The following is a 14,221-nucleotide window of genomic DNA, read 5'->3' on the forward strand; positions in this document are numbered from 1 at the left end:
GGTCTGCTCAGGTCTAATTTTAAAGGCCGACCCAAACCCAACTAGACCACAGCTGACCTGAATCTACCCGAAGCTGAGAGTGTCAAGGCATTTTCATGACTGACCTGACCTTTATAGTCAGGCCACACCAGGTTGCAAGGTCAGAGATGGAGCAGCAGGAACCGTAGCTAGCATAACAGCATGTCCAGGATGCTGCAAACAGACTCAGGTGTTTCTGCCATTCACAAACCTGGCCCACGCCTCTTCCCTCCCGTGCAGCTGCCCCAAGAAGCCCAGGGTTGCCCATACCTCAGTGGAACCTCAGTCCCTCAAACTCCCAGCCAGGGCAGCCACACAGCAGGACAGACACATTGCCATGCAGGCATGGGGCAGCTCCCCTTCTCTCCTCCACTGCCACCTCCTGCCTGGCCCTACTGCAGAGTGGATGGGGGCATGGGCCCAGGGGTGGTGCACGGTGGGTACCCATCTGCAGAGCCCCATGAAAGCCTCCATGCTGGGCAGGAGGGGTGAGGTGCAGGGCAGGCAGTGCCTGGTGTGGGGTCCCAGCTGGCCTTGTTGTTTCTCTCTGTTCACACCTGAACCACACCGTGTATGTGTCTTGTCTGTCTTAAGGCAGGAAACAGCTGATGCAAATACAATGCTGCCTCTCCTGGTGGCAGCACCTCCCACCAGTCACTGACCCATGTAGACAAAAGACTGTTTACTACCACCCTGCAGTGCCATCCCTATGGCTGCTTGTGACTATGCACCTGCCCCCAGTCTGCTCAGATCTAATTTTAAAGCCTGACCTGAACCCAGTCTAAGCATGTCAGCTCATTTTCATCTCCAAACTGACCTGAACCCAGCACCTATAGTTAGGTCCCATTGGGTTTGGGTTGGGTTGCAAGACTCTGTATTTTATGCCCCCTTTCTGTAAAGATTGAGATATCATAAATTTTTACCAAGGCTGCTTACGAACAAAGATTCTCATGACAACAAGTAAAAAAGATTTTACTATCTCAAATTCAAACGTAGGGCCCGGTTCTGCAAACCCTTACTCATGTAAGAGAGTTCTTATGTGAGAGTAATGACTACTCGTGTGGGGAAAGGTTTGCAGGATTAGGGCATTAATTTCTATCCTAGGTAGGTATAGGAAAAGTTTGACTTTCCTTTAAATCTACCACGTCAGTTTTTTTTCAGGTGATACTAGAATTACCAGTGTGAGCTGTGATTTTTTTTTTTTTTTAATAAATTAACTGTGTGGGCCAGATTTTGATCTCATTTACCGAAGATTTACATCAGAGCAGCTGGGGTCAGAATCTGTTCCTGTGTTGGTATTTGCTATATAATGAACAGGCTGCTGATCATCAAACATTGTGATAATTGCTGGTTGGCTAAAAATTGCACACATGGTTAGTCGGTGCTAAAACATCCTAATTGTATGTTACCTCCCCCTGCCTCCTCCGCTTCTTTGTGCCCAGTTGTTTGTTTCATCTACATGTCATGTCTTGTCATTTAGACTGCAAGCTCTTTAGGGCAGAAACTGTCACTTTTTATGTGCTTGTACAGCACCTAGCACAATGGGGCTCCGACCTAGTTGAGGCCCCTGAGTGCTACTGTAATAATAATATTCCACAATACTAACAACGGGCGACAAAGCATGCATGTCCTTGTTTTAGAGGTATGAATATTTTGAACATAAAAACTAACAGAACTGAATAGTGCAGACACTTTATTTTTCATTTTGATGGCTTTTTAATTACATCCTTCAAGCAATATAAGCGGATGGTGCAGAAGGAAGAAAGCAAAAGTTGTCATTTCTCAATTAAAGAGTAGAGCAGGCGTTCCAAGGGCATACCTAGGTGAAGAGTGCTTCTGACAGCTGACATGTTGGCTTACAGTGGTTAGTAAAGAACTCTAAATGTTTTCCCTTCTAGATGGACTGTGTGGGATTGGTTCAGTGAGCATCTTTCTCTAATTCTTCCTCTCTGTTTCTTCACTTATTTAACCTCCAGATGGCACTATTAAGCAGAAGAGAAAATAACTGTGAAATAATGAGTCCAATGTAAAGTAAAATTGGAAATTGAATTATAGCTGTAGAAAAAGGACAGTAGCCTTGAGGTTCTGATCAACCTGTACTCTTATCACTTTTGTTTGCTATTCCCATATGTTAGGTTACCAGCAAGTTAATAATAGTGCTTCAGCAGTTCAAGGCTTAGTAGAATTGCCGTGGACATGAAATAAAGCTAAAATGAATTTGTGTCCAATATCATTGACATTAGTGCTCATTACTTCTGTGGTGTAAAGCCTCAAACCATCTAAAATCAATTTTAAAGATTACCCATTATTTTATAAAGAAAATAAAATACATTTCAAACAGCAACAAAGCTGCAAGTATAGTGTAATCTCATGAACAGTTAGTTACTTGCGCCTTAGCCTGGGTGGCAGGAAGCTACTGGAGGTAAAATACAGGAAAATCTTTAGGGAAACTAAAGCTTATTCATGTTGAATTAAATGGGCTGGCTTTTTACTCTATTACTCTGAATTAGAAATACAGACATTAGTAGTGCAAAAATGTGAATCTCCTCACTGTTATCTGTTTTTAAATCTGGAACATAAATTCTAGTAAGATTTACTTTAAGAAAACAAACAAAGGAATGAGTTTGCTCATCCAGTGCTTACACTATAAATCTGTATTTATTGTGTGGTATGATTGGGTGGTGGTTTTTTTCTTTCCCTTTTTGTTTTTCATGATGATTGTGTCATTTCTTGTTTGGGATTTCACATTGACCAAGAGTGGCCAATGAATGATGGCTTTTCAAACTATAGTCATGAAGCTATTGCTGTTGAGGAGGGAGGTGTGTGGATTTGTAGGTTCTGTGGCTTGATTCATTTTTGTACACTATTAGGTGATTTCTTTGGGGGTTACTGAGAAGTTGTTTTTAAATGTTCTGTGCATTAAGACTTTGTAGGAATGGATTGTAAGACAGACTATATTTGTGATGTCTATTTTTAAGAAAACTATGTGTGGGTTTATCAGAGTAAAAGCTGGATTTTATCAATTTTTAAAAATGTCCTTATCTTGAACAGTAGCAAAAAGTGATCTCTGTTGCAGCCCCACTCTCTGATAATTTCACATGGAATGTGGTAATCATTATGGGACACTGCAAATATTTTTCATTACTGCAAACTTACCAATTTCAAGTTATAGATAGGTCTTTTTTCATTTTGCTGACTTTAACCTAAAGACAGAAATCCTTAAGTATATTACATTAATTAAATATTACCAGTATATTGGTCACAACAGAGAACAGTTTTCAGAGTTAATTTATATTTAAAATATTACAGTCCAAATATGTGGTTAAGATTGGAAGAACCAGTCTCTTGTACACTTCATGTTAATTCAGGTATTTATAATGCAGTTGAATTTTATTTATTTTACTTTCACCAGTTCTTATGTTGTTGTTGTCTTGTATTTGATTATATTCAGTAATGTTGGCAAATAAATAGAAAAGATATTGATAACTAAAAACTAACCTAAATATTTTTAAGCAGACAAACATAAATTCTAAACGGTTCTGGCTTGCTTAAATATATTGCAGTAAATTTGCATGCAACATTAGTTGCAAATGCTGAGTATTCCCACTGAGCTCAAAAAGACTACTCCCATGTGTAAAGTTACACATGCACATCAGCATTTTGTAGGAATGGGCCCTTATTGTCTGCTGCTGATCATGTTAGAATAGACCTATTGTGCAATTAATTCCTTATACAAATATTACAGGAGCATTGCATTTTCAGAGTAGCAATGCTAATGCTCAGATTTCAGTCCTTGTAGAGTAACTCTAACTTTACAATGCATTCAAAAAAATTGGAGTTGGATTACACAGTTCATGTGATTTAAAAGGTTATGTTAAATGCATTTGAAGGCTTATTTTCACAAATAGTCTTTTTAAAAAAAAACAGCTAAAATGAAGAGTATTGTCAGAACTTACTGAAAACATTTTACAAACATTTAAATTATGTACATCAATGGCATTTTTACTATCCTTTAAATATATACAAATTTGTAAAAGTGTAAATATGTACTTCTAGTTTTTGTTGGTGCATACACATTCTATTTCACAGGTATGTCAAAGTCCTGACTTTTCATGCTTCTAAACTCCTTCATCTTCTTCCACTCCTCCAAGAGAAATCAGGCAGTTGAAATTTTAAAGTAGTTTAGTATTTTTAAATATAGACAATTCTTGAATGTAGACCAAACTTCCATAAGCGCATGTGCCTTTGCCCCCCTTACAATCATTAATTGATCCACATGGTAATAACAGATGGTTAAATGGAAGAAACGCCCTTGAAGTTATTCTTATAACAGATGTTCTTAACTATTAGCTTCATGTTTTTACTCACCCAAAATTCCAGATAATGTAATAAAAAGATAACACATACCTAATCATTTTATTATATGCAGTGCATTCTGAAGCTAATTTGGGATTCATTTAAAAGCAGGACACCTCTGAGAAATTGTTCTAGTAATTGTGTGTTTTTCTTTTTTTAAAGGATCCTACAAAATGCATTATTGCTTTCGGACAGTAGACTTCACCTCTTCTTACAGACTCAGCTAAGTCCAGAAGATATTGAGGCTTGTGTATCTGGACAGACAAAATATTCTGTTGCTGATGCAATTCATAAGTTTGCGTCTTTGAAACGACGTTTTCCTATTGAAGATGAAGAGAGAGAAAGAGGGAAAAATGAGGCAGATTCTGATTCAGAGAGGTTACTTTCTTCTTTACATTCTGATATACATACATATATACACACAGACTTCACTTTTTTGTTGATGTAATACTAAGATAATGAAAAAATTAATTGACTGAGATTTTATTGAGCTGTGACAGCTCATCATAGAAGTCTTCACACACACCTCCACACTGAATTAATGAATGCAGTAGAAATTCAATTATCTGCATTCTGATTATGTGAATTTCATTTAGTCAGACTTGAATTATTCGCGTTTAAATTATCTTGCTAAAAAAAATATCCAACTGCACTCCAAATGGCTAATTAAAAGTCCAAATTTCCTGTCTCTCTTTGTGACTGGAGATAATTAAAGTTCTCCTCTGTTACTCAGGCTTTGAGTGTGTTGTGAAAACCAATTTCCTTTCTTTATTTTTTTTCTCCCCTTCTCTGTAGTTCATCCTCCGGGCTTGGACACAGTAGTGATGACAGCATTTCACATGGATGTAAAGCAAGCACAGTCCCTGAAGAATCCTGAAAAATCACTTGTATATTGCCATCCTAAGAACTGCAAAATAATGTTCTCTCTCAATTTTCAAACCATAGCTTTGAAACTGTTTCTTTGTTGCTTTTATTAAATTGCACTGATTTATTTTTACATGTTGCCTATTACATTTAAGTTTACGCAGCCATTAAAATCTTGACAAATATTGGGCTAGTGGTGTTCTATTGCCATGTATGGCTGATAAAATATTTCCCTGGGTGACTATGTATTTTAGATCTTAAAAAATAAAGGTATTTTACATTGGTTTAAAAGTGGTGTATCAAATGAAAATATACTCAAAGCAACTTTTGTGTACTTTATACCAGAGAAGTTTCACTCTAAACAGTTGTGTGACATTGGTAATGAAGTTTTATGTAGACCACAAAGTTTTAACTTTTTAAAATAGCATGGTGACTTGAGGAAAACAGAATCTGTACTATTTGTTGCTGACAATTAGAGATATAGGCTGAGGGAAGATCGTCTTTCTCCAATGTTTATGGAAAACTTGCTCTTATCATGCACAAGAGCCAGAGGCCAACATTTTCAAACATAGATGCCTAAAGTTAGGCACATAAATAAATGTGACATGATTTCAAGGGGTGCTGAAAACCTTCAGCTCTCATGGAAGGTAGTGGGAGTTATGGTTGCTCTCTCCCTGCAAAAATCATGTGTAAAATCTGGCCCCACTGAAATCAATAGGCATTTTGCACTGACTTCGACAGAGTCAACATTTCACTCTAGGTATCTAACTTTAGGGACCTTTGTTTGAAAATGTTAGCTAAGTGTTCTAGGTTAACATTTTAAATGAAGTGAAACTGTCTTTCCGAAAGGATGATAGTCACATAGATATAACGCATTGTTCGAATGTAGAACTCTAAGCTATTGGGTACAAACTGAAATGAATGGAGTTTTTAATTTCACTTTTACTGTAGTAAACACATTGAAATATTGACTTTTTCACAAATGGCAGGCTTGAACACAACTTTTTAACCACAAACATTTGTTATAACCTACTTTGCTCTTTATAGCAGCAACTATGAGTTAGCTTGTCCCAGAGCCTGTCAATAGAAAATGTTTCAGTGTTTATTTATATTTGACGTTTAACTGCTATTAAAGACAAGGTAGTGGGTCTGATCCTGTTCTATTGAAATAATGGCAAAACTCCTCCGGATTTCAGTGCTGCAAGTTCAGGTCCAGTATGGATTTTTGTCTCTGACAAAGATACAGTAGTTAGTATCTTTTAACCTGTGAATTACACAGAAACAATATATAATTAATTGGCCAGCTAATAAAAGTTAGTGCGGATGTGTTTTTAAAGCATCCTCCTGGGAATCTGTTTAGTTTTAGAAAGGTGTGTCTTAAGAGCTTGAGGATAACATTTCATCTTTTAGGTAATTATTCTGAACCAGTTTTCTCTTCATGGTAGCACTTTCATAAGATAAAAATCTGTTTCTTTTGCTCAGTTTTGTTGAATTGCACAAATATATCTAGTCACCATCTCTGCTTGTGTGTAGAAGGGTCAACAAAATATTTTCATATAACAGCACTAACATTAATTTAAGTAACAAGTTATCATGGCAAGATAACTTCTATTGCAAAGTGCAGACTTTTTTTGGGGTGGGGGGGAAGATGTTGCCTCATTGATAGACTTATTATTTAGCAAAGCTGCCCATAACATCAACAAAATCTTGAAATGAACAAAAACTGAGAATGGGATAATTTTTTAGAGAAGGAAATTATCATTTTGTTTTACCATACTATACTATTGGGTTTTTTTTATTTAAATGTTGAGCTAGATCATTGAATGCACTTTACACTTTGTGGCCTGCTAACACACATCCTGACTGTCTGTTTAAATGTAAGAGTTGGAGAACCTTTGTGACTACTTATTATAATTCAGGGATCTTGTCTTTTGTGTATTAAGGAGATTTTGCAAAGCAGCCTGTTTCAGTGATAAATACTTGGGATTCATCATAATTGTATTATTATTAACTTTATCATACTCTTCACAAGTTAGATCTGTGCTCTAAAATCTGTTCCATTATCATCATCTTGTCCTGCATGGAAATTTATTTAAAATGTTACTCTTTTGAGTTCTCTGTATACCTAGTATTAGTGAAAATGTTCGTGTTAAATGATGAAGAATACTCTGTTCTAGGGTTTATTTACCAAGAAAAAACAATTGTACATGTTTTAGGATATGTTTCTTATTTTGTGAAATTTAAATATAAAACTTCTTAAAATTTTTGATTAGTGTGTTGTGATTTTAGCACTACATCAAATATTGTTTTTCTACAAGAAACTCATCTTGTTGGGGATTTGATTCTTGGCTTTTGTTGTTGGTTTTTTGACTACAAGTGACATTTCTGTCTAGTTTTTCAAACAGTCAGGATTTTTAATGCGCCACTCCTGCATCCAAAATCTTACATCACTTTAATTGTTCCTCCTTTGCAGCTTTCCTACACTTATACTTTTATAAGGAAGTTTAGTAGAAACAGAACATTCTTAAGTAATTAAATAAGACAAAAATAAATTGCTGTTTTAACTTACAAATAAAATAAATCTCATTTACAAAATCCATTTCCTAATTTATTTATTTTTATGACTTTTAGTATTCTACACAGTTTTCTGTTTCTCAGATATTTTTGTGTGCTATATGTTGTTAAACATAAATACCCCCAGTCATTTATATTTTTGAATTGTAATGCATATTTAACTTGATATTCTAAATCAGCATTCCAACAACCTGTTACTCGTAATGCAACTGAAACATTTCTATAAACAAGGTAACAAAAATCCTCTTTTAAAAGAAAATAATTCATTCAATAACAGCTCAGTTTTTATAAACATTAAGAGTAAGAAACTTGACAGTCTTATTTTCTCAACACTCATTTCTAAATTCTGTGCCCACCTCTTCCAAATTCTGTGCATTTTTGTTTCTTGAAATATTTTTATTTGTTGAAGATACTTTTAATATAGTTCTGAAAAACTATCCAATTGTTTGTAATACAAGCAGCATGCAAAGTTAGCAACCCTTTCAAGGAATGGGTAAAATTGAAACCTTATGTTTCTAAGTAGTTATAACAACAGTAGTAGAATCAATGATGATGATCAATGGTTATCCCAAAAGGTTGGGGTTTTTGTTGTTAAACTACTTTTACAATGCTGCACTTTTTCTTTTAAACACAAAAATGTAATTCAGTACTTCCAGTGTCAAGACTGATTCTTCTCATGAAAGGCCTTCAATACTTAAAGAAAAACACTTTCCCTCTTACAATTAACAATATTGCAGGTTACATTGCTTTTTTGCCTATTTGAATAAACCATATTTAGAAGATAAATGATCATTTATAACAGGAACCAAAAATACTCCTTTTGGTTTGGAACATTTAGAGTTCCTGAACTGAGATAATCATAACATATGTATATATTTCTAAGTATTCCTATGCTATTAACGTTCCATGAGCAATTATACAATATTATATTATATGGTTTGCAGCTCTAAAATTTTATTGTAGGATTGCTTGTGGAAAGTTAAATAACAATACCTCGTTGATATACCTCTACAATATAAGTTTGCAATTACAATATATACTACTTAAAATCATCTACAGTTTGGCAAATACAAAACTGTTCCAGTTCCATGAGGAAATCAAGTACTAAAGCAAAGCTGAGCACGTTTACTGGAAATCGTATGTAAAAACCTGCAAATCAGAAACTTTACCAACCCAAATATACTTTCCAAAATCTTGCTATCTCTTTGTAGCTGTATCTTAGTAACCAGATCCCCTTGCTTACAGAATGCTACATGTCAAACCTTACTTATACTGTAACTGTAAAACTTTTCCTAATTGTTAGGAACACAGTTCCACCAGTTTGATATTTGCCACCAATTGATCTAGCAGCACAAATTCTTCCAGTGACTGCTTCTTTCCTCTCATTGTCTGTGCTCTCTCCCAAGGCCACCGTGAAGCTTTCACACTACCTTTTCCTGCCATGAATTCCTAACTTTATAAATTCCCCTTACTAGCCATCTGGCTCTATGCTAAGAGGCAAAGAGTTACTTCAACAAGTGCCTAGTCATCAGCAGCCCCCCCATCGCCTCCTGCCTTGACTCCTGGAGGCAGCATTGGCACCACTTTCCGTTGAGTTTTGCTAGTTTCTTACCTCAGGGCCTTCATCCTCTCTTCCCTCCCACCCCACTTGCTGTAGTTTTTCCTGCAGCTGCAAGCACAGACTGACTGTGTGTGCAGGGGGCTCTCGCGGCAGCTCCCTCCCCGCCCGTGAATCTGTTCCAGGCGCCTCCATGCGCCCAGGCTCTGCCGGGGGCTGTTTGTCAGGTAAAGCAGCTCGCCGGCCTTGATCCGGTAACTCGTAGCAACCGCAACCCATAGCAACAGCGGGGGAGGGGTGGAAAAGGGAGGGGAGGGAGACGCAGCAGTTTGCAGCTCCTCGGCCCCAAGAGCCAGAACCCCAAACTCTCATGCATGAGATCTGAGTCTAGCCACTCACCCGTCCCCACTTTAAAAATACAAAAGCACCAAGAGATGCGCGGGGAGGAGAGGGGGGGAATCCAGCAGCATCCCCCTCAACCCCCAAGAAAGCAGAGTTGGGAGGAGGGTGCCTGGGGAGCTCTGCAGGGATCGGACATTTTTAGGGCGCTGCTGGTTTATTTTTAAATGTATCCGCCCCCCCCCCCTTCACATGAATGTAAAACAAAAGGCTGGGAGGGGGGTGCGCGCGCGCGAGCCAGGCTGTGATAATGGGATGCTGCAGGAGGGAGGCTGATGGATTCTTTGTTATGCAAAAGCCCAGGCGGCTGGGCTCCTCTGGGCAGGCTCCGAGCCAGAGGAAACGCGTTGGGGGGGGGGGGGGGGGTTTACAGAGCAAAAAGGGGGAGCTCAGGAGCGGCAGCTGGGAGTGCGTGTGATCCCAGAGGAGTGCGCCGGTCCCTTCGATTAGGGGTAGCCTGCTCCTCTCTGCAGTTACATTTCAAATCCCAATCAATGCAATTACCAGAGCATGGCCAACACTTTCCTGTTTGCTGCCCTCAATATCCCCACCTTCCATCAAATCGTTATGGCTTTATCTAGTTGCAGCGACACTTGTGCCCCCATGAATTCTTTCGCCCGGGACTGGAAGGAACTGATGCTCTGTGAGGTGGGTTTTATTGTTTTAAGTAAAATGATCGCAAAATAACCTCTGTGCATTGCTCACATGACAAGCCAATGCAATCTGGTCAGTCCTTCCTTTATATTAGATTAGAAAACCTAGTGTCTGCAATGAGAGTGCGGAGTCTGAGACTGAGCTGGGAAGAGAGCATCGCCTCTGTGCAAGATGGGGAGGCTCTATCCTGCCTGGGCATGGGACAGGCACTGCTTCCCAGCGCGAAGTTTGCCTGACCCTATTGGGCCTAGAGAGCTCTTGGTACCTCTGTGTGTAATTCACCTAGCGGCCGGAAGGAGGCGCTGCCAGACAGAGAGCCCGCGCGGGTAGATTGAACGAGCTGAGAGCAGAGCCCAAAACTGAGCCGCCGCCACCCTCCCCTCCCTCCCTGGGAAATTAGACTCCAGCAATCCGCTCCTCAGCCCCTCTTAACAATGCACTAAATCTCTGTGGTGGGTGACAGGGCCCTTCTGGTTTGTATGGGACTCTCCCAAGAGGTGGAGCTTACAGAGTATGTTCCAGACACAGAGAGCTTAATGAGTTCATTGCATTTAACACACACACACACACTCTCTCTCTCTTCCCAGACCTGGGCATCTCTTTAGCCAAGGAAAAGGATCCATTGCTACAAAATACATATAGATCCACCTTCCCCACGTGCAGTGGCAGTTATTGCTGGGGGGTTAGGTTGTGTGTGAGGAGAGACAATGGCTTTCTGAGGGGCCCACTCCTTAATTCCTCTCCTGCCCCTCCCACAGACAGCAGCTCTAAGCCCTTTAATTAATTTATTTTTTTAAACTAAAGCAATTACAGAAAAGTGCAAATCTAACGCGTGACATTTAACACTTCGCTGTGGCAGGCAGGCTGCCTTTAAATGGGGGCCTTTCTGCGGAACAACAAGAGCCAAAAGGCCCTGTGTCATGGAGTAATGTAAGACACAATCTCGCCTGCAAATGCACAATGAATCGGGAAGGATTTATGTAATTAATTGACCAGTCTTAACCTGTTATCGTGATGTAAGGAATTTGGAACTCATTAATTTGGGCCTTGACAGATTTCATATTAGAGCTGGCAAATATGGATTGAACCTCTTATTCTTGCAGCAGCTGGAATTTCCATGACAGTGAGGATTAGTGAAGAAGACCTATTGCTGGAGTCAAACTGCCTCTTTTGTAATCAGCAGCCCTGCTCTGCATTAAAGGGATAATGGGTGATAGGGGAGACAAAAAAAGTAAGAGTGTGTGTGTGTGGAGAAGATATTACCCTGGTGGTATAGGGAAGAGTGGCCCTTTTGCTCACTCTGCTAATATTTATATAGGTCCCAAGCATTTGCAGCTGAGTGGAAACCTTAATACCAATCATAATGAGAGTGCAGCTACCCAGAGCTAAAGAGAGAGGACAAGGCCACAGGCTGAAGATGTTCTGGGGGAAGTTTAAGGTTGAAAATGTGAGGAGGTGGGCGTTTCTGCAAAACATTCTCTAGCTGTAAGCAGAAGCCAGGAGATTCTAGGTTTAGGCCAAAAGGGAGTTGGTGCAATGCTTAATTGTAAGTGAGCACACCAGGGCAACTCATAATGGAGGCTGGCCTTCTCTGGAGCACACTTACTGTCTCCTAGACAGTAGGCTACACACACTCTTGTACAAAAATAATGAATCTGTTGAGGTGCCTGTACTTTAATATGTGCCTTAGTCCCTCTGTGCAGAATTTATGAGTCATCTCTTCAGCAGTGTGGAAAGGTGGTTTTATGGTTAAGGGATTGGATCAAGAGATCTAGGTTAAATTTCTGGCTTGTCCACAGACTACTGGTGTGCCCTTAGTAAAGCTTTTAATTCTTCTGTGCCTCAGTTTCCAATTTTAAAATGGAGGATAATAATACTGCCTTTCCCATCCTTTGTCTGTTTACCCTATTTAGGGACTGTCTCTGACTATGTGTTCGTAGTGTCTAGCATAAAGAGGCCCCAATCTTCATTGTGGTCTCTGGGCACTAATGTAATAATAAGGTATCCAGACTCCAGCTTGTATCTGGAAGGAAACAGTCTTAGACCTTTTATCTTTCCTTGGCAAGTCATAAATTATTGCGCAGAAAACTGATCAAGTTCTTAGAAGGAACACTAAATGCACTGAACCAGACCCCATCTACTTAAAAATCACATTTCTGTCTATAAAGTTTTTACCTACTATTGTTACTAATACAATTTACTGAAAGACGTTAGAGAAAAAACATTTCTCCCTTTTTTCTGGTTTCTCTACTTTGTGCATTTGACAGCAAGTTGTATCTAGTCACTTTCAGTGGTTCCCCTGCATAGTCAGTGCACTAGGTCTCTCTTTTATTTGTGCGGGTCTTCTGCACAATAGCAAAAGAGAGAGAACAGCATTAAAAATAGGCAAATATGGCTGTGAAACCACAACATTTGGCAGGGGGCAAATGTGGTACCAAAAATAGTTAGATTTGTGCTCTTTAAGCAGATCTATCATTTATTATGCATTTGGATAGTGCCTAGCACAATGGTGGCCTTTAGACTGCCCATATAAATGTCAGATAATAATACTGATAATAGGTTTAACTCATTTTATTAAAAAAAGACCAGATTGCAAGTTGCTCATACCCCTTTAAAGTGTATCTTTTTATTGCTTCCTGGTACATTAATCTTAACATATGCCACGGAGATCTTATTTATCCACAGGTGAGACAACATTTATCTTTTACAGATTTACATGAATCTGTCCTAACAGTTGCTTCACCAATTCTGTACTTGCTTTTCTTAGTGATCAAGAACAGCAAACGGCTCAGTTTACACTGTAAGCATACATTTTACCAAATTTTTACTCTCATTAAGTGTTGATCAAGCGTAACTAATTTCCTTGTTAAATTAAATGTGCTGGCATATGGTGAAGCTTAACATTATTTAAAAACAACAAAACAAAGCATGTTTAAGGTTTTGTTTATTTGTAGGGCCTGTATTTTTACGTATTTTCATCCTCTTTGATTCTTTCAGGTGAACAAATTTAAAGTATGAATCATTTACCTTCTTTACTTAATATTATCTGGTATTTTGGATGCTTGCAAAATGAAAGTTAGTGGTTTTCATTCCAATCCACCATCTTTATATATTGATTTAAACACCTGAAATGTCCTTAGGACATTGGGTGAAATCTCAGATCTCTTTTTGTTTTGTCCTGCCTGCAGAGTGCAGAGGCTGAAATTGACAAAACTTTCTCTAAATATCTTTTATATTTCATGAAGGCTATTCCAGTTGTCCTTCATTCACCCCTGACTTCCTTCCCTCCCACCCCGCTCCCTCCCTGGCTGGCTGGCTGTGGTTTTTGCCTTGGTTACTTACTCCTTGGCAGACCCAGCCCAGCTGCACCTGCTGGCTCTCTGCAGGCAGCAGCCCACGGGGGCTGGTTGCTGGGGTCGCTGCTGGTCGGTGGCAGGCTGCAGCTGCATTGTTTGTGACACTTTCATACACATACACATACATACAGTCAGAGGTGAAAGTGAGCCGGTCCGGTCTGGTCCAGCGTACCGGCAAGAGCCAGTACGCTGTGCTGGACCGCATCGACTTCCACGGTGGGGATTGAAAGGGCTCTGGGCTGCCCGTGGCTGCGGGCAGCCCTGAGCCCTTTAAATCCTGGCCGCGGCTGAGATTTAAAGGGCTCAGAGCTCCCCGCCTCTGCGGGCAGCCCAGAGCCCTTTAAATCCCGGCCGCGGCTCCAGCAGCTGGGCTGGGGCGGGGATTTAAAGGGCTCAAAGTTCCCCGCGGCTGCGGGCAGCCCGGAACCCTTTGAATCCCGGC

The 14,221-nt window shown here is 39.6% G+C and overlaps 1 protein-coding gene and 1 long non-coding RNA gene across 3 annotated transcripts in view; one reads left to right on the top strand and one right to left on the bottom strand.

The window, feature by feature from the left end:
* Positions 1–6,516, top strand: part of SNX10 (sorting nexin 10) — a 60,159-nt gene extending 53,643 nt beyond the window's left edge. For both annotated transcript variants that reach the window (XM_039526156.1, XM_039526157.1), the window contains 2 exons: positions 4,537–4,752; positions 5,170–6,516. In XM_039526156.1, coding sequence (XP_039382090.1) covers positions 4,537–4,752; positions 5,170–5,251 — 298 coding nt within the window. In that variant the 3' untranslated portion in view covers positions 5,252–6,516. The remainder of the gene's footprint in view (positions 1–4,536; positions 4,753–5,169) is intronic.
* LOC120398617 lies at positions 1,701–9,633 on the bottom strand. Its single transcript, XR_005594580.1, has 3 exons — positions 9,425–9,633; positions 4,426–4,694; positions 1,701–2,000 (listed from the first exon to the last, which is right to left on the bottom strand). It is a non-coding gene; the product is annotated as an uncharacterized LOC120398617 (long non-coding RNA).
* Between the last annotated feature and the right edge of the window lie 4,588 nt (positions 9,634–14,221).

Source organism: Mauremys reevesii, linkage group 2 (genome assembly GCF_016161935.1).
Source record: "Mauremys reevesii isolate NIE-2019 linkage group 2, ASM1616193v1, whole genome shotgun sequence".
In the NCBI taxonomy this organism is placed as follows: domain Eukaryota; kingdom Metazoa; phylum Chordata; order Testudines; family Geoemydidae; genus Mauremys; species Mauremys reevesii.